Source organism: Dreissena polymorpha, chromosome 4, assembly GCF_020536995.1.
Source record: "Dreissena polymorpha isolate Duluth1 chromosome 4, UMN_Dpol_1.0, whole genome shotgun sequence".
In the NCBI taxonomy this organism is placed as follows: domain Eukaryota; kingdom Metazoa; phylum Mollusca; class Bivalvia; order Myida; family Dreissenidae; genus Dreissena; species Dreissena polymorpha.
In genome coordinates, this window is record NC_068358.1 from 14,978,048 (window position 1) to 14,997,639 (window position 19,592).

The window sequence follows — 19,592 nt, forward strand, 5'->3', positions numbered from 1 at the left end:
GTTGAGACCCCGATTCCGCAGTATTTGCACCATACATAGCGCGCACAACAGAGTCCTCGGTCTCTATTATAAATTTTCAAATTTGACAGTTCTGGCTAATGTACTCTGGGGCATTGCGACTAGCGAAGTCTGAATGCAAATTCACAGATCCCGCCAGATAGATTCACACCATAACGACTGACAGAAGACAAGAAAGACGTGACTCTCGGACTGGACGAAAACTCACCTCTGCACAAATTGTCAATAGAACGAACACAAGGAAAACTGACTGTTAAAACACATGCTTGGTATTTGGATTGAACACTGTAGGGACTGAAATGCTTTACTGCAGCATTGATAGACAAAGCCTCCATCTCGCAAGGTAGCCACGTCACTTGATGCTTCCGTAGTTTGGCACTGAAGAAACCGGCTAAATGTAGGCTACTATTTCGGGTAACATACATAGTGGCACCTATGTCTCTCTGAACTACTGAGCCATCAGTAACAATCCAAATTTGACCGTCCGGCCTCGGTAATATGATTGACTTGTGGTTGAGAAGAGCTTTCTGTGCAGCCGTAAATTGGTTATGCAACTCATCACACCACAAAATTTTGTCATGTCCAGAGCGACCAACTATAGCGTCTTTAAGCTGAGAGAGGTATCGTGATGTCTTGGGGATCACTCTGCCTAAGATCTTGTACGTACCAATAAAACCTCGCAAACCCGTGACAGTTTCAGGAGCAGTACACGTAGACAAGGCTGATAACTTGTGTTTGCTTGCTAAAAGTTTGCCATTCGACCATGTCCAACCCAAGATAGTAGCTGTTGTAGGACATGTGACTGTCTTTGTTGGCGATAATTTGAGGTTTGCTTTGTCAAGTGCTGACGAAACACGCTTCCAGTTTTCATAGAGTGCTGGCGTTTGCACCCAAATAAAGGTCATCAGCGAGCTTAGCTACAATGCCGTCCTGTAGACATCCACATAGTACGCGGCACATAACCTCCTCAATTGCTGTTTCAGAGCCTGTCATTCCCATCGCGGTCCTTGTATACACTCGTACACCCTTGAATGGTGTAACCACCCCACAATATTTCATAGAGTTCTTGCTTAAGGGTATCTGGTAAAAAGCGCTGGTCAGGTCAGTTACAATTAGATATTTCCACGGTGCAATAGTGCGCAAAATGGTATAAAGGATGGCTGTGGTTTGCTGTACCTTGCTACCTCACTGAAAGTGATAACCAATCTGTAACCGCCATTCGCCTTCTTCACTAAAAATGAGGGATTCAAGTATATGACGCTTACTTCAACATCTTTTGGACGAACAAAAACCCTCTTTTCTTCCAGGTCATCAACCTTAGCCTGTAACTCAACAAGCTTGTCTTTTGCCTATCGAGGTACTCTTCCCTTACGTTGCGGCGGTAGTGTGGGACCCATGTTGACATTTGCTTCAAAAGGTCCGCATGCTCCATTATATCCAGAAATGTCTCCATTGAAGACACTCTCATACATATGAAGGGATTGAAATTGAACTTTAATGTCAAAATGCAAAATGTTGTCAGGGTCCATATCAATGCTATTTGATGAGGATTTCTCAATGCCTACTGGTTCACGCAAGGTACATGTAGGTTCAGACACAACGTTCTTTAATACCATCGGGATAGTTGGAAGCGCCTGGCAAAATGATCGTGCTTGCCTAGCTTTTGTGGAATCCCAGAATCATTTTGGATTTTAATATTTCCATCAACGGCATCTATTATCTGTGGGATGGGCCACGAACCGTTTGTGTTGACAGAGTCAGATCTGGGCTCTAAAGCAAGAATTGTGTCTGGTGTTTCTGTCGAGGGTAACTGTACCTCAATGTAATCCCCTGGCCACACAATGGTATTGGAAGAAGATACTCGTAAAACATACGGACGTTTTGTAAAACAATCTGCATGTTTACTGTCACTAGATGAAGCAGAAGGGCCATATAATATTGGTGGATCAGACGCTATCATGATTTCATGCTTTGCTGGTCGGAGAGATATATCATTCGCTTCCATGAAGGGGATACCACCTTATACATGCACATCAAACTTGTCTACGACTAATGCATCAAACGTCAGCAGCCTGCAGCCCCTGATTAACTTGATATGTACCTCACCTACGGTAGGAAGTGGGGTCATGCCATCAGCCTGAATTGCTGTTTGAGAGGCATTCATTACACGGATACCCAACTTTTTCGCAACTAAGAGCTTTATTATGTTAAGTTCAGCACCAGATTCAAGATTTATTGTGGGGGTGTTATGCCCGTAGAACACTTTAAGGGTGGGGGATCTTTACCTTGCAGTGATAGTCCCGCTGCAGCAGTGTGGCCCGCTTTGTACGGTTGTTTGTTTACGGACAAGGGAAACAACTCCCTTGCTACTATCCCACTGCTCGGGCTGGGGTGTTTTGGGACATAGACATTTTCAACCCAGCAGCCTCTTTGGACATGCACGTTTTCAGAGGCCCCCGCCACTCAGTCGGACGCTGCGGGAGTAGGTCCCGCGTGTTCGGATTCCTTTGTTTCTGTTTTTCGATTTTTATTATGCACGTTTGTCTACCATTACAAATTGTAAAGCCAAAATGCCAAATACTATCAGCAAAACCTCCATATCAGAGAACAGAAAGTTCAGACTTCCAGTTTTCAAAAGTTAATGCCAGACCATGATTTATTTCCGTTAAATGGAATGTTTTTGAGCCTTGAACAAGCAAGGCTCAATGTACTTTGGTAAAGTGTTGTCCCATATTAGCCGGTTCAGTCTGCACAGGCATATCAAGGTCGCAACTTTAAGTTCACACTGGATTTTCGTCTAGAAGACACCTCTTTTAAATGAAAATTTCAACAACAGCGGAAAGTGTTGTCCCTGATTATCCCTTGCGCACTGCACATGCTAATCTGGGACGACATTTCACGCATGTGCAATAAGCACAGTTTTCCCAGAACGAGGCTAATATGATAATTCATATGTTTTTTTATGTCTGTCAAATCATTTGAATCATACCAGAAACACTTAACAGATAGTAAATTCGACGATTTTTTAATTTCAATGAGTTTACGTATCGGAGTTCCAGAATGATCTAGTTTGCATTATAGATTTGTTTTATACTTACCAAAATGTTAACCGAAATGCGAGAGGTGAAACCACGGCTTTAATTCGTCCTTGTACTGGGACCTTTGCAGACACGCGCAAAATATCAGTTATAGTATGATATATAACAATAAAAAAACATAAGTAAATTTAATTTCAATATAATTACATAGACTAATATCAAACAAAGAATCCGATAGATCTGTGGTGAAAATGTATCCCCCGTTCCGATCCTATTTGTGGCCGTCCGTGACTTTGATATAGAATAAATAAGACAGCCGCATTAATAATAATCAATAGAAAAATATATAATCCAAAGCGTCTCCCAAATATGAAATTGAAAGCAAATACACTAAAACACCCAGTGCCAGGGTTGTATACAAAAGGACGGGGTTTCGAGAGATTTCATGAATCGAACCTGCACAAATTCAGGGACCTATACAAACATGTTTGTACAGGTCCCTACCAAATCTGAAGCATAAAACAAGTATTTCTTGGTGACCAAACATGTTTCATTTTGTTGATCAATTTGTGTATCCAGTTACGCTATGCAAAGATTTCCTACTCAATTATCCGCAAAACAATACATTAAACTGTTTCGTTGTATATGGTTCCGAATCTTTTGCAATTGTAAACCACGGAAACTCACTCTCTTGTAAAACGAACATAACGTCATGCGCTCATCATTTTGCTATAGTATAAGGCTACACAGGGACCTATACAAACATGATTGTATAGGTCCCTAGGCTACGGAACCTTTGTATGCATTCATTATACACAGTAACAATAGGGGCATTGTAAATTGCCATTTTAAAATTATAGATATTATGCAATACCAATTGTGTTTATATATATATGTAAATCATTCTTATATCTAATCATATGGTTGTTATGAATTTGCAAATGTATACTTAACAATATGGCCAGCTCTCAAGAGGAGACGATAAGTTGCTATTTGAGTACACCCGTTTATGACTAGGTTGAATCAGACCACTTAATTTCCAGGTTTAATTGATAACCTTGAAGTACCATTGCTTGTAGCCTCTTCACCCGGGCTTCGCGTCACCCTTTTGTATGTCATTTTGTACTGTGGGGTTTCATGCCCATGCGATATTCCTCTAGTTCTCTTCTTATTAATTAATTGATGCTGATGGTCAGCGCATGCAGCCAATTATTATATGAATTAATTGTTCTTGCATCGTTTCTTAAGTATAATGTTAAGCCAGTGCTGCATCAATATAAACAAACAATATCTTTAATAAAGATATTCGGCGTATATCCTGACTTTGAAATGAAGGTATAAAATAAAATGAAGTTTCTACGGTAGTTAATTAAAAAGAAACGTTTAAGTAGTGTTGTATTCCTTTTTCACTTAATAGTTGCAAATCCACAACATGAAATGTTTGTTATTAAGTTCACGTATATTTAACCACATAATAGTGTTCTGAGATATACATTTTGATATGTAAGATCACATCATGTGTCCTCACATGGCTTTTTATGATTTTTGTCTTCGTCATCAAAACATATGGTATGTTAATATTTGATCACAACACAGTTTTCTTTCCACACATTCAAATAACCCTGTTACATCTGCGTCATGCAAACATTGGTTTTATGGCAGATGCGGCCAGTGTAGCTCAAGCCCAGCCTGCGCACTTGCGCAGTCTTGTCATGGGCTACGCTATCTGCTATAAAAAGCAAGCAAGGTTTCGTGGAACCTCCAGAGAAGGCTATTCAGTATGCATATCCTGACAAGACTGCGCGGATGCGCAGGCTGGACTGGAGCTTCGTTGGCAGACCCATTTTCTCATGACGCAGGGTAGCGTATCGGTCATTGAAAGAGATAATACATTTGAGGAATTCATGGCAGATGAAAATACATACAAGATATTCAACGACGCTAAGAAAATCTTTCTGTGAGTAAGTTGTCGATTGGGCAATGGTGCCGTTTGCAAATGCAAGTTTTTCGAATTTTCTCAAGAAATCAATGCGGCCACCTTTATTCTGTTAAAGTGTGTTTGTCTTTACATTACCAATATTCATTCCCTAGCACTTACAGCAGATACCAGCGAAAAAATGTTTTAGACCTCTAACTATTTCAACACATGTAACAAATAATATATTTTAGATCATGTCGACGGCTTGGCACTATTTGTATTTCTGCTTTAAATCAGGAAATAGGTTTGTTCATGCATCACCCAATGTTGTTATACGTCTCTTGTAAAATTTACTCAAATAAAGATGTAAAATATGGGGACTGGGACAAGATCGAAATAGCGATTATTCCGTAATTTACGATGTTTGAAATAGCAGCGTTCAACTGTATATGCATGGGTTGACAATAGAATCGATTTAAGTAAAGAGAAAATGCAGAATTATCCGTTTTTTATTATTTTGTTTTGCATCAAAACATTTTAATAGTTTTATACTTTTAACATATATTCTCAACAACATAATCATGTTTTCCCAATTGCAGCTGTACAAAGGGGACATACCTTCCAGCAAAAATATTTGTTATGATTCATACCAATTTTATTTCAAACTAAACATTAACACATGGTTTAAATATATGCACTTCTAAAACGAAGTGAAAACACTCCTTACATTTGCTTAAATATTAAAGCACAAATAATACAAATTAATAAATTAATTCATTTATAAAATGAACTATTATTACATCATAATTTTGATAACATTGATAGAAATGAAAGCTGCATACAGCTGCAATATGGAAAACACCATTGATGAATAATTAACAAAACAACATATAAGAACATGTACAAACTATAATTTAAACAACAAATGCAAAATTCTAACTAAACCTTAATTTGTATATGTCAGATCTAGAAAGCTATTACAGAATAAAACCGCCCAATTTACAATAATAATTTTAAACTTATGGTGAATTAAAATATTTTGCAAGAACACATCACAAAATAATTCTTATAATTTACACATGTTTATCTTCTTCTTAGCATCATGCAATACGTAATAAGTTTTAAATCAATGGTGCTAAAATGCACAAAAATACATTAACAGAAAGAATAAAACATCAACATTAAAAACTCTTTAGTCCTAAACACAAATTCCAGAGTAATTGTTTTACAATTGTTTATAATGTATTTTATTTACATTTTATGACATACAATAATTTTTTAATACATTCATGGTCACAAGGAGAAGGAAAGTTTCTTGCACAATAGGCTTGGACTATTGCAACCAATTGAAAGTCTTTGTTTTAGATCTGAATACATAGGATCTGATCTGATACATATGATAGATATATGTAAACATAATCGTACAAATGATTACATTGAAAGCAAACTTCCAGGAAAGAAACTTTTCATTGAATTTTAAATTGAAATTTTGAAAAAAAAACACAACAGAATGGGAAATCAACAGAATTATTAGAGTAATATTTCATCATAATGATTCCTTCCATGAATTACCTATTGGTAATATTGGTATACTGCAATCATAAAAACGCGCTAAACATATTTCAAACTAGTTGAAACATACATCTGGAAAATGCTAATGGATATGTCTGTACAGCCATACACATAATGTCAACATCAATAAGAAACAAGGGCTGCCAGTCATTATCAATGTACCTATGAAGTTTCATGATCCTAGGAGAAAGCATTCTTGAGTTATCATCCTGAAACCATTTGACTGTTTCAAGTCATTGTGACCTTGACCTTTGACCTAGTGACCTTAAAATCAATAGGGGTCATCTGCCAGTCATGATCAATGTTCCTATGAAGTTTCATGATCCTAGGCGTAAGCATTCTTGATTTATCATCCGGAAACCATTTTACTGTTTCAAGTCACTGTGACCTTGACCTTTGACCTAGTGACCTGAAAATCAATAGGGGTCATTTGCCAGTCATGATCAATGTACCTATGAAGTTTCATGATCCTCTAGGCATAAGCATTCTTGAGTTATCATCCGGAAACCATTTTACTATTTCGAGTCACTGTGACCTTGACCTTTGACCTAGTGACCTGAAAATCAATAAGGGTCATCTGCCAGTCATGATCAATGCACCTATGAAGTTTCATGTTCGTAGGCATAAGCATTCTTGAGTTATCATCCGGAAACCATTTTACTATTTCGAGTCACTGTGACCTTGACCTTTGACCTAGTGACCTGAAAATCAATAACGGTCATCTGCCAGTCATGATCAATGTACCTATGAAGTTTCATGATCCTAGGCCTAAGCATTCTTGAGTTATCATCGGGAAACCATTTTACTATTTCGAGTCACTGTGACCTTGACCTTTGACCTGAAAATCAATAGGGGTCATCTGCCAGTCATGATCAATGTACCTATGAAGTTTCATGATCCTAGGCCTAAGCGTTCTTGAGTTATCATTAGGAAACCATCTGGTGGACGGACCGACCGACATGTGCAAAACAATATACCCCCTCTTCTTCAAGGGAGGCATAAATATATGGGAAGCACTTCGTTTCACAACATCACAAATGTGTAATCTGAGGTCAGAGCGTTTGTGAAAATCAAGAACAGCAACTTTAATCTAGAGGTTAAACTTCACTGCCAATATTAATCATCCCACTCACACCTATCTTACATGAAGAGGCATTCACATTGAGCTTTATTGAAAGACTTTTGTTTCCTGTCAGACAAGTTTACATCCTCATCAATCCAGAGCCATTGGGACTGTGGCCAGAATCTAAACGTTGACATCATTTTCACTTGTCATTAACTAATTAACTTAATTTTAAAAGCAACATAATGGCATGTGAAAAAGGAAAATGTTACAAGTTACCAATATACAAAATTCAGATAAATCAATTAATTTAAAATATACCAAAACTTCAAGACCAGGACTATGTTACAATGTCAAATAAAATGATTTCATTTTTAGGCCCAGGGATAAATACCATACAGAGAAATACCTATTACATGTAGCAGCAATCAGTTTTGTTGATAGTAAACAATATATTGTTTATTGAAAAAGTCAAAGTATTTACCACTAGTGAAAAGATATTTAAAAATTGGTCCACTATCTTTATAATTTATAGATGATGACTTTAAATCTTAAGCCATGAAGCAGGTACAAAGTATATCAGCATATATTTTACTATATAGCAGGTCCAGTGTCTGATTTTTAAATTTATGGGAGAGAAAAACGTGTTGGGAGTGACTGACGTCCTAATTGATTCAGGTCAGTATGTCTGTTTTATCATCCATTTGGCATACTGGTGGATATAGATTGAAGTGTTGGGTAGTCAGGACTCTGGAAAGTTCTGACTGTGAAAGAGGATCACAACATGAATGTGTTAGCCACAACTTACTACAGGATCATTTTGATCCTGGGTTGAAATACTGTAACCAGGTTATAACAACACACAGCATCAACAACAAGACTATTGCCAAGCAATATAGTCCCCTACCGGCTTCACCATTGTCAGAAATTCCACAATTGTCAGAATTTTTGTTGTTGCCATAGCAACCAGAATTTTTGACGTAAGCACAAAATGAAATGACGTGCATAATGTCCATATTGCCATCTATCCATGTTTCAAGTTTCATGAAAAAATATTAAGAACTTTTAAAGTTATCGCAGGATCCAGAAAATCACCATTTTCAGCAGTAATTTTAGTGTATTTGTTGCCATAGCAACCAGAATTTTTGACGTAGCAACAAAATGAAATGACGTGCATAATGTCCATATTGCCATCTATCCATGTTTCAAGTTTCATGAAAAAATATTAAAAACTTTTAAAGTTATCGCAGGATCCAGAAAAGTGTGACTGACTGACAGACAGACTGACAGACAGAGCGCAAACCATAAGTCCCCTCCGGTGAAACTTGTAGGGGACAAAAAACTGCAACAATACAAAAATACATTTAAAACACGATAAAACAAAGTCATATATAACAAAAAGTATTTTTTTAAATAATTTTCAATGAGTGAATGAAAGTGATTTTGAAGATGAATCTATGATAAAATATTGCTATACAAACACACTATAAAAAGCACCACATGACAAAAACGCTCATACTTTAATGAACATCACATTTTAAAAAGCTAAGCCCTAATACTTATAGTATACTTCAAGCCCTAATCTAATGATCATACCAATAATTCCATTTTGTATTTAATTCATCAAAGTATTCAGACATATTTCTAATAATAAAGGTGTATGTAATTCATACTTTTCCTAATACAGTTTAGCTATTACACATTGAGACATGCTCTGGGAAAACAGGGCTTAATGCAGTGTACATCAAACTTTATCCCAGATCAGCCTGTGGAGTCCTCACAGGATAATCAGGAACAACACTTTCAGCTTTATGAAATTTTTTGTTTAAAGGAGGTCTCTTCTAAAAGAAAATCCAGTCAAGCAGAAAATGTTGTTCCTAATTAGCCTGCAAAAACTGCACAGGCTTATCTGGGATGACACTTTATGCATATGCATTAAGCCCAATTTATCAGAGTGAGGCTTCTTATTCCAAACCACTAAGCAAGCTTTGTACCAGGAATACACTGCGATGATATGCTAAGCAGATGAATAGTTTGTCAAAAATGTGAGGATTGTAATAATTTGTTCCCAAGAATCAATATTCACTGTGGCTATCACCATTAATCTATGAAAAGATAATTGATAATCCTGTCACACATAAAAGAAGTCCAACAGTATCAGTCTAAACTTCTGTAATCCGCTTGTCAGTCTGAAGGGGCGTGTTTTCATCATCGCTGATGTTTGCCTCACTGTCTTCTAGCTCACATACACCAGAGATTTCAGACATATCATCCACAACCTCACCATGGTTGTAATCACCATCATTGAAGTCACTGTCTGTCGTGAAAGCAGCTGACAGCCGACGATGATCAAACTCGCTGTCGGTCGTGATCATCGACAAGCGATTGATATTGTTCTGGTTTACAGGGAAGCCGTAGTGTAAGACAGAATCGTTGTCATCTTCTGAGCTGGTGGTGTGGCTGGAGTCACTTGCAGTGTTGTCCAGACCAGTTCATAGCGTAGGCAGGCGGAGGAGGCCAGATTTCCTGGCGCGGACCTTCCTCTGCGCTGTGAGTGCTCGTGAAACTCGAGTTCAGGGGCAGGTAATAGTTCGGGTGGATGTGAACGTTAATATTCCTACTCTCATACCCCTCCAATAGTCGACTCTGCTCAGCTAAAAGTTCCTCATAGTTTGGTAGATCTATATCAGGAATATTTTCTGTATCAGTCTCTGCGAATTCTGAATCACCGACATATTCTGACTCCATGAATTCCCAGTCAGCCATGTAGTGGCCGCTGTTCCTGGTCACATAAACCTTGGTGATGAATGTGTTGCTATGCAGGGCTTCCTGACCCGGGAGAATCCAGGCACTCACCAGCGGGTAGCTCGCTGATGTTGGGGAGAGACTTCTCCGGGGCCCAATCAGACGTGTCCCAATGATAGCCTGAAAATAACGGGAAATTGGAGGGTCAGTATGCAGCGCACAGCTTCATCATCAACGACAGTGGGTTACTTTAGTATGAAACAAGAAACTCAGACATTTATGCATGATAGCAAAATAAATCTGTTACGATGAATTAATGGGTTTTAGTTTTTAAATTTACTTAAAATGATATAAAGCTATGTTTCAAATACATTTATGTGATCATAACGCTTTGTGAATGTGCACATACACAGTTTTGTTGAAAATTATTAAGTATTTTACATTTTTTATTGACAGATTTGTTGCTCTGTATTTGTTAAAAAAGCTTCTTGTTGAATTCAATTTAATGTATAAGATGCTTGATAATATTCATGACAATACAAATGTCAAGCAACAAAGATGAAGATAATAATTATTCAGATATGCAATAAAGTAATATTAACAAGTACAATGAATATTATGGTGCAGTATTTGACTACAAGAATTTTATAAGAAGGAATAATGAAACTCTAAAAAATGTACCAGGAGAGAAATTGTTGTTATCATCTGCTTGTCAAGCGCAAATTGAGGAATTGAGAAATCTTAAAAATACATGATCATGAAACCAAAAAATCCTGTACACTCATATGATGATCAAAAACAACCATTATTATATCAATTAATGATGTCATATACAAGATATATCAGTTTGTAATATATATAATGTACAATCTCGATTACATATACAATCTATATAGTTTTATAGTTAAGCAAATATCAATATATCAGTGCTCACACAGAAAAAAAGCTTTTTTTTTTAATCCATCTGTTAAGTTTGCTGTATATTTCTGGAACATTGGAAATAAACTGGGTACTTGTACTTCAAAAAAGTATCTATTTTAAAGACCTTAACTAACAACTTCAAGGATGTATACAGACAAGAGCTGTCAGAGGACAGCGCGCTCGACTATTTGAGTGCTTGACAGTATAACGTAAGCCATCATGGGGAAATTGTTCATATTCAATAATTTATTAGACGATCTTTCAAAAATAAAAAATAAAAGTTTTGTTTGTTGTTGTTTTTGTTGTTTTTTTTTTTGGGGGGGTGGGGGGGGGGGGGTAAAGGGGGTGAGAGGGGGGTATAATGTGGGGTGTGGTTATTTATTAGATGATGTTTAAAAAAAAATTGGGGGGGTGGGGGGGGGGGTAGGTGGGGGGTGAGAGGGGGGTATAATGTGGGGGGTGGTAATTTATTAGATGATGTTTTTAAAAAAAATAGGGGGGTGGGGGGGTAGGGGGGTGGGGGTGAGAGGGGGGTATAATGTGGGGTGTGGTAATTTATTAGATGATGTTTAAAAAAAATGGGGGTGGGCAGGTAGGGGTGTGGGGGGTGAGAGGGGGTATAATGTGGGGTGTGGTTATTTATTAGCTGATGTTTAAAAAAAAAATTGGGGGGGGGGGGAGGTTGAGGGGGGGGGGAGGGATTCTGGGTAGGGGCGTGGGGTATTGTTTGGGTGGAATCCATTGCGGTATTCAGGTAAGTGTTGTTTTGTCAAAGTAAAAATAAAATGTGATCATAAATAAAGAAGTTATGACAATTTAAGCAAAATGTTCAATTATCTAAGTGTAAAAGGGGCCATAATTATGTCAAAATGCTTGATACAGTGGTCTGCTCCTGTTTATAGGTTGGGGTCATGTTGGTAAACAAGTATGCAACATATAAAAGCAATATGTCAAAGGAAATAGGAAATATTTGGGATAGTACGCAAACTTTAACATAGATTTATCAATAATATGCATATTCTAAGTATAAAAGGGGCAATAATTATGACAAAATGCTTGATAGAGTTGTCTGCTCTTGTTTATAGGTTGGGGTGATGTTGGTAAACAAGTATGCAAAATATAAAAGCAATATGTCAAGGGACAATGAAAAATAAATGGGGTAGTACGAAAACTTTAACATTTGCTGCATATTCTAAGTGGAAAAGGGGCCATAATTATGACAAAATGCGAGTTGTCTGCTCTTGTATATAGGTTGGGGTCATGTTGGTAAACAATTATGCAAAATATGAAAGCAATATGTCAAGGGACAAAGAAAATATTTGGGGTAGTACGAAAACTTAAACATTTGCACGCAGACACCAACGCCGGGGTGAGTAGGATAGCTCCACTATATATATTTCATATATAATAGTCGAGCTAAAAAAAGGAAAGGGCAGCATGCATAATCCAATGAGCATTGTTCTGGGAAAACAGGGCTTAATGCATGTGTGTTAAGTGTCGTCTCAGATTAGCCTGTGAAGTCTGCTAATTCTAATCAGGGAGGACACTTTTCACAGTTATGGTACTTATTGTTTAAAGGAGGTCTCTTCTAAACGAGAATTAAGTATACAAAGGAAGTGTCCGACATTATTAGCCTGTGCAGACTGCACAGGTACATTAATTAAGCGATGTTTTCCCACAACAAGGCTCCAATGTGCCCCTAAAGGCAAAGATCTTGCTATAAGAAGCATACCAACAAAATAACAACTAAATACCAACATCATAAGAGCCCATCAAAACTTTGAAAACCAACTACCAGGCCAAAGAATCATGAACATAAACAAAATTAGTCTAAGGGAGATGACAAGCAACTGCAACTTAAAATAACTGAATCATCTAAACACGACCAAAACAGTCCTCTGCAATAACTATCCATTCCTACCATTTTTTGCAGACTCTAGAAATAAAACAAACATAGCAAAGTAAGGCAAAGCATGTAAATAATTTAACTAAAATTAAAACATGGTTTGTATTTTCTTCTCTGACCGAATGGTTTAAATTTCGTTGAAATATCATTTTAATGGTTGATCACATTGTCAAATACTAGTATTCAGGTTTTCCCTTTTTATAAGGAAACTGTTCTGTTCTACAAATTTAAATGTACTTAGCAGCATGTTAATTATAAAGTTATTATTTTGATTGCCTCTGTTAATTTGCCTATGAGATCAGTCTTAACAATACAGCTTAAAAGTCTTTAATACGCAGGTTTTCTGTCAATCGTTCTTAGAGTGTCAAAGAAAAAACAACATCCAGATTTTAATTTCTCAGATGTTAAAGCCTATAACGGGTCAAGCCTGCCATACAACTTATGAACATATAGGCCACACAGCATGGCAACACCATATAAAATGTACAATTATAATGGTAAGCATAATGTTGTTATTTCAGTGGTAATGTCAGTGCATGTAAACTTACAGGAGCCATTAGAACAACTAAGAGTAAGCAGACTACTGCACTATTATATCAATATCATCCATTCACTATCAATTCTATTGTCAATCTTCATTATTGACAATAAAATTGACAATGATATTGTGTGTGGATGGGCCGCTTAAAGTGTTGTCCCAGATAAGACAACCAGGGATGACACTTTTCGCCTTTCTGAATTTTTGCTACAAACAGACTTTCTTAAAACAAAAAATACAATGAAAGCGGAAATTGTTGATGTTTTGGTGTCAGAGCAGAAAAGGTACCTTGGCTATATTTAGATACATTTAGAGCTCTTTGGTTACAGAATATGACAGTTAATGTATTGTGTTAACATGATTGAACATGCTGCTGATGTTTTCACCTTTATTCCGTTTCTTTCTACTGGCTGCATTAAAAATCAGTAAATGGTATTTAATATTCTGTTTATTATATAAACAGATGCTGATTACATTAAACAATTTACTTTACATTAAGCTAACCCAACGATAATCTTGTGAAAAACTATGTTAGAAATATACATTTTTTTAAATTTGTAAGTCCCATTATGACATTACATGCGATTGATCCTAGAACATTCACATGGAAGTTGACCTGAATGTACAACAGTTAAACACTCTACCTATGCACAAGGTATTGGCCGGAACATTCAGATTCAAAGCAACTGTTTTAGACGGCAGGAATTCTGGATAATTTCTGGTGAGTTAATTTTGGTCACTGTACTTTCACAAAAGCAGACAGTCATGCAAATTGCATGGCAGCCAAGGGTCACTCTGTCAACTCACCATCTACGCGAGTATCTCAGTTTTGTGTGTCCGAGCACATACTTTCAGTTAGAAATATTTCTGTGGGGCCAAAAGATACCACTCTACCTCTAGCATGTCCTAATTATAAGCCAAAGAAAAATCTGTGTTTTCTTCTACAAAGCATTCATAGCACAGGTTGAAGTTGCGAAAAAATTTAACGAACTGTTCAGCTCAAATTTTAAGACTTTTTATTTCACAACCTGAAAGTAATATTTAAATTTTATGATCAATAAAATAAAGATATTAACTTTAACAGTTTGGAAAGAAACACTTTTAATGAAAATAGATCATTCCACAAAGAGTTATTTGAACTGCTTAAGTTCAATTAATACATATTTAAGCAACTGAAACCTGTTACTTTTAATGTTGGAAATTGTTTCTTTTGTGTTTTCCCTCCAACATATACATGCCATTGGTGTGCAAGTGTAATTAAGTCTAAATCGATCAAGTAATAAAATAATAGCAGTTATCAATTTTATTACAATACATTCTTGGTAAATTACATAGGATTTGTATTTACTTAAAACATTCAAAATGTGTACAGTTTAAGTTGATAAATATGATATATAAGACTTATCATTTTAATTGTGAGAAGAATAAATTGAAATAATCCATTTTGTTTCCTGGGTAGAACCCAGTACTTGCTGTATGAAAGAAATCATTCAAAAGGGTAGCGATATTCTTCCCATGAAAGGCAAACTACTGTCACATTTCCCAAAGCCAAGCTTGATGAAAATAACTCTGATTTATTCCCTTTGATTCTTTGAGATCTTTAAAGCATCTTTAGAAGTGTATCACATATCAGTACCTTGTTGGTCGTCCTCGGACTCTGATATTGGCAGACTGATGACCGAAGTGTTGTCATGCACGTGACCTTGAAGATGGTTCATTGGCTGAACTGTCCCCACTGGCATCTTCTTCAGCATCTTGTCTGAATTCTTCTCTGCAACTAACAGGATTACAAGACTTGTTGAGTACTATTTCGTTAGCTATTTACATTTTCAGATTGCATTAAACAAAATAGACAAATATAACAAGAGCACCGCATAACGGGTGCCACACTCGGCTGCAGGTGCATTTGTGAAAAAATAAAAGCTTGCCAGAATATTTTTTTTAGAGGACACAGTGACCTTGACCTTTGAACAAGTGACTCACATATGGGTTGGCATGTAGAACTCATCAAGGTGCAGCTACATATGAAGTTTCAAAGTCGTAAGTGGAAGCACTTTTATTTTAGAGCCAATGTTCAAAACCTTGACAAAATGTTGAGGTTTTTGCATGATGCGGACGGCGGACATGACACGAGCTGGCTATGACAATACCTCGGGTTTTCTCCGAAAACAGCCAAGCTAAAAATGAGTTTCTTGACCAACATGGAAATTATCTACTTGAGGTTTGCAGCATGAGGTGCCTTACTTTGTGATATCTTTGTATTATTTGTAATATGTTATTTAACTGCCATGCACTATAGATAATTATCATTTTTTGCCTTTTCTTACAATGGAACAAGCTAAAGATCAAAGTAAACTGTATCAAAATAAACATAACAGAGTATTTTTAACAAAAGACAAATTTGATAAAACTGACTAAAATTATAAAAATATGTTGCTATGTATAATTGTCACCATGTGTGAAGGCCAATTATTTAGCACAATTTTAGTCTTAACTAAACTGTTTAATTGACAGTATTTTTTTCTTCTTTTTCGTGTACACGTTTTGGACTGTTTTGCTGGTGGTTTCCTCAGTGTTGCGTACCTGACATATAGTTCTGCAGTATGTTCTGACACGCCCTCTCCCAGGGTTCTTTCTGCAGTGAGTCCGAGTCACTTGACGACAGAGAGGCAGGCAACGTGGGCTGAACGCTTGCCACGCTACGTACTGGACCAAACATCTGAAAGTCCACATTGTAGGGCGGAATATTACGAGGATTCTCAAGATCGTCTGTTGCACTGCCATAGTTACAGTTCCTCAACTGGTCAAAGTTGTTCAGTGTGTGGATGGAGTCACGAGCGCTCGGTGTATAGGAAGCAGGTCTGTTCGGGACAGGTGGTGGCGTCGGGGATGGTGGAGTTTTACGAAGATTGTTCACATTTTCAACGATGTTCTCCGCTTTGTATTTGTGCTTGTCTTCCTTCAAAAGACTCAAGTAGACATCCTGAGTGTCATGCGCTACCCCTCCCGTGATGTTTTGGCGGTGTCGTTGCTTCCTTCGCTGCCACATTACACGTACGATCACTAATATGACCACTATGAAAATCAGCCCACAGATGACACCTATAATGACAACGATTGTGATGGGAAATATTCATATAATTCAATAAAATACTAACAATCCAATAATGCTTCTGATTAATGAAAATTGTACATTTTGCTGTTAAGAAGAACACATAATTCATCTTGATTTTAAATTATATTTTTCAAAAAAATGTTATGAGTGTTTTAGAAGAGCACAGTAACTCCTAAACGTGCATGATTGTTTAATAAAAAGACTGAAACAGCTTACAGTCAGAAAAACTATTTTATGGCAAACTTTCACCTTTGCATTAATTAGTGTGACCTTGACCTTTGAGGCAGAAAAACTAGTGTTCTCTCTCTTAATAGTCGTCACTTGCGGGAAGACATTTAAAACTAACATAATGCATGACAAAGTTACATTTAGAACGAGCTTTTTTTAGGACACAATTTTACCATTGAAGTCTAAATGTGACCACAATCTTTGAAGAAAGGAAACTGTTGTAAGATGCAACCTGTTGTCTTTACATTTATTTTAAAGTCCAACAATTATTTTTAGTAGTTATAACTGAGACAGAATTTTAATGCTGCTTTGTGGCATTATTGAGTGGCGCATTTACTTAAATCAGGTTGTGGGTTTGGTTACTTTAATATGAGAAATAACTCTACCCCTTTTCTAAGTCAACCCAAACACAACAAGGCTATTGTCAAGCAATATGGTCCCCTACAGGCTCCACCATTGTCAGAAATTCCACCATTTTCAGAATATTTTTTGTTGTTTTTTTTTAGGAATTTTAGAAATCTTAAAGTTATCGCAGGATCCACCATTTTCAGCAATATTTCTAGTCCATTTGTTGACATAGGAACAAAATGAAATGACGTGCATAATGTCCATATTGCCATCTATCCATGTTGCAAGTTTCATGAAAAAATATTAAGAACTTTTAAAGTTATCGCAGGATCCAGAAAAGTGTGACAGACAGACAGACTCACGGACAGACTCACAGACGCACAAAACGCAAACCATAAGTCCCCTCCGGTGAAACCGGTAGGGGACAATAAGCTTAGTTTCGCTTCCAGGTCAATCCACATATTACTGTGTATATCATTCATGTATATGCATTCCAAAATAAATATGTTTCAACAAAATGCTTCATATTAAATAATCAAGTGAAGTTTACAACTATTTGTTAAGTAATCTTGCTAATCAAAATAAGGAAATCAGTAGAAAAAAGGAGAAATCACACTTCTGTAAATACAATATAAACTATTCTGTGCCCATTACATACCAATTATAATGTAGATTTCATCGGACATGAATCCACTTGCGTTGGAAATGACTACAGACAGGTACTCTACCCATTTTCTTGATTCAACCAAATTCTACATATTTAGACAGACCACAGTTTACAACTATTTCTCAAGTAATCTTGCTACTGAAACATAGGAAATCAGCTCAAAAGAGGAGGACTCCTGCTGCTATTTTGTGACCATTACATACCAACTATAATGTAGATTACATACCAACTATAATGTAGATTACATACCAACTGTAATGTAGATTATATACAAACTGTAATGTAGATTACATACCAACTATAATGAAGATTACATACCAACTATAATGTAGATTACATACCAACTATAATGTAGATTACATACCAACTATAATGTAGATTACATACCAACTATAATGTAGATTACATACCAACTATAATGTGGATTACATACCAACTATAATGTGGATTACATACCAACTATAATGTAGATTACATACCAACTATAATGTAGATTACATACCAACTATAATGTAGATTACATACCAACTATAATGTAGATTACATACCAACTATAATGTAGATCTCATCAGACATGATTCCCGCAGCGTTGGATGTGACCACGGGCAGGACTACATCCTGGCACTTGTCACCTTGGTATGCGAGCGTGCAGTTACACGTGTACGTGGTTCCCTCCTGCAGGCATACACCATCATTCTCACACGGGTTTGACAAACACACATCCTGTAAGGTCTCACAGCGTGGTCCTGCAACACACAACAAATAAGAGAGGATGAAGGGGTCTTTATCACAATGTACCCTATCAAAATTACATAATAAAAATACTAAAGTTTTTATCAATCATATGCATGCTCAAGTTGTTTTTTTAATGAAGACATGAAAAGTTCATGTGAATACTATTAACACAAGTTTATATTCAGTTACTTCATCTTCATATGTGGCATGTATATACTAGCAATAGTGGTTAAACTAAAGCCTGGTAACAGATATGGAGAGTGTATTTTTTCAGCAATGGATACGGACAAATAACTCAGAAATTTGTGGCTATTTGAGAATGTAAAAAGTGTCTAACTCACACTTATATGGTGGTGACACATTTAAGTTTTAATTTAGCTGCTTAGGAATTGTGGCAGAAACTCATTCAACAAATTTATACAGATTAAATGACAGACGCACCAAAAGAGTAATTCCTATATAAACCTTCCCTACAGGGTTATGATAACATGAAACCATGATGGCTACACACCACTATATCCAGGCAGGCAGCGGCAGGTGTAGGAAGTAGGTCCCTCGATGCAGGTGCCCCCTTGCAGACAGGGCAGGGAGCGACAGTACTTGCCGTACTCACACCGTCGCCCCTGGTAACCAGGCTGACACGTGCAGATGAAGTCGTTGGGTATGCCCTTTACATTCTGGCAAACACCTGAAAACATTAATTGAGCCCCATTTAACTGGGCTGAATGTTTTTGCATAAAGTATTGTCCGAGTCCACACAGGCTAATCTGAGACGACACT

General features: G+C 36.8%; 1 protein-coding gene across 3 annotated transcripts in view; it reads right to left on the minus strand.

Moving 5' to 3' along the window:
• Positions 1-5,467: 5,467 nt before the first annotated feature.
• The window catches only part of LOC127879704 (protocadherin Fat 1-like), a 148,872-nt gene continuing 134,747 nt past the window's right edge, over positions 5,468-19,592 (minus strand). For 2 of the 3 annotated variants that reach the window (XM_052426699.1, XM_052426700.1), the window contains 6 exons: positions 19,324-19,500; positions 18,626-18,823; positions 16,303-16,821; positions 15,356-15,496; positions 14,106-14,129; positions 5,468-10,534 (listed from right to left, as the gene is read on the minus strand). In XM_052426699.1, the coding sequence (XP_052282659.1) occupies positions 10,425-10,534; positions 14,106-14,129; positions 15,356-15,496; positions 16,303-16,821; positions 18,626-18,823; positions 19,324-19,500 (1,169 nt within the window). In that variant the 3' untranslated portion in view covers positions 5,468-10,424. The remainder of the gene's footprint in view (positions 10,535-14,105; positions 14,130-15,355; positions 15,497-16,302; positions 16,822-18,625; positions 18,824-19,323; positions 19,501-19,592) is intronic. The other variant, XM_052426701.1, reaches the window with a different exon arrangement.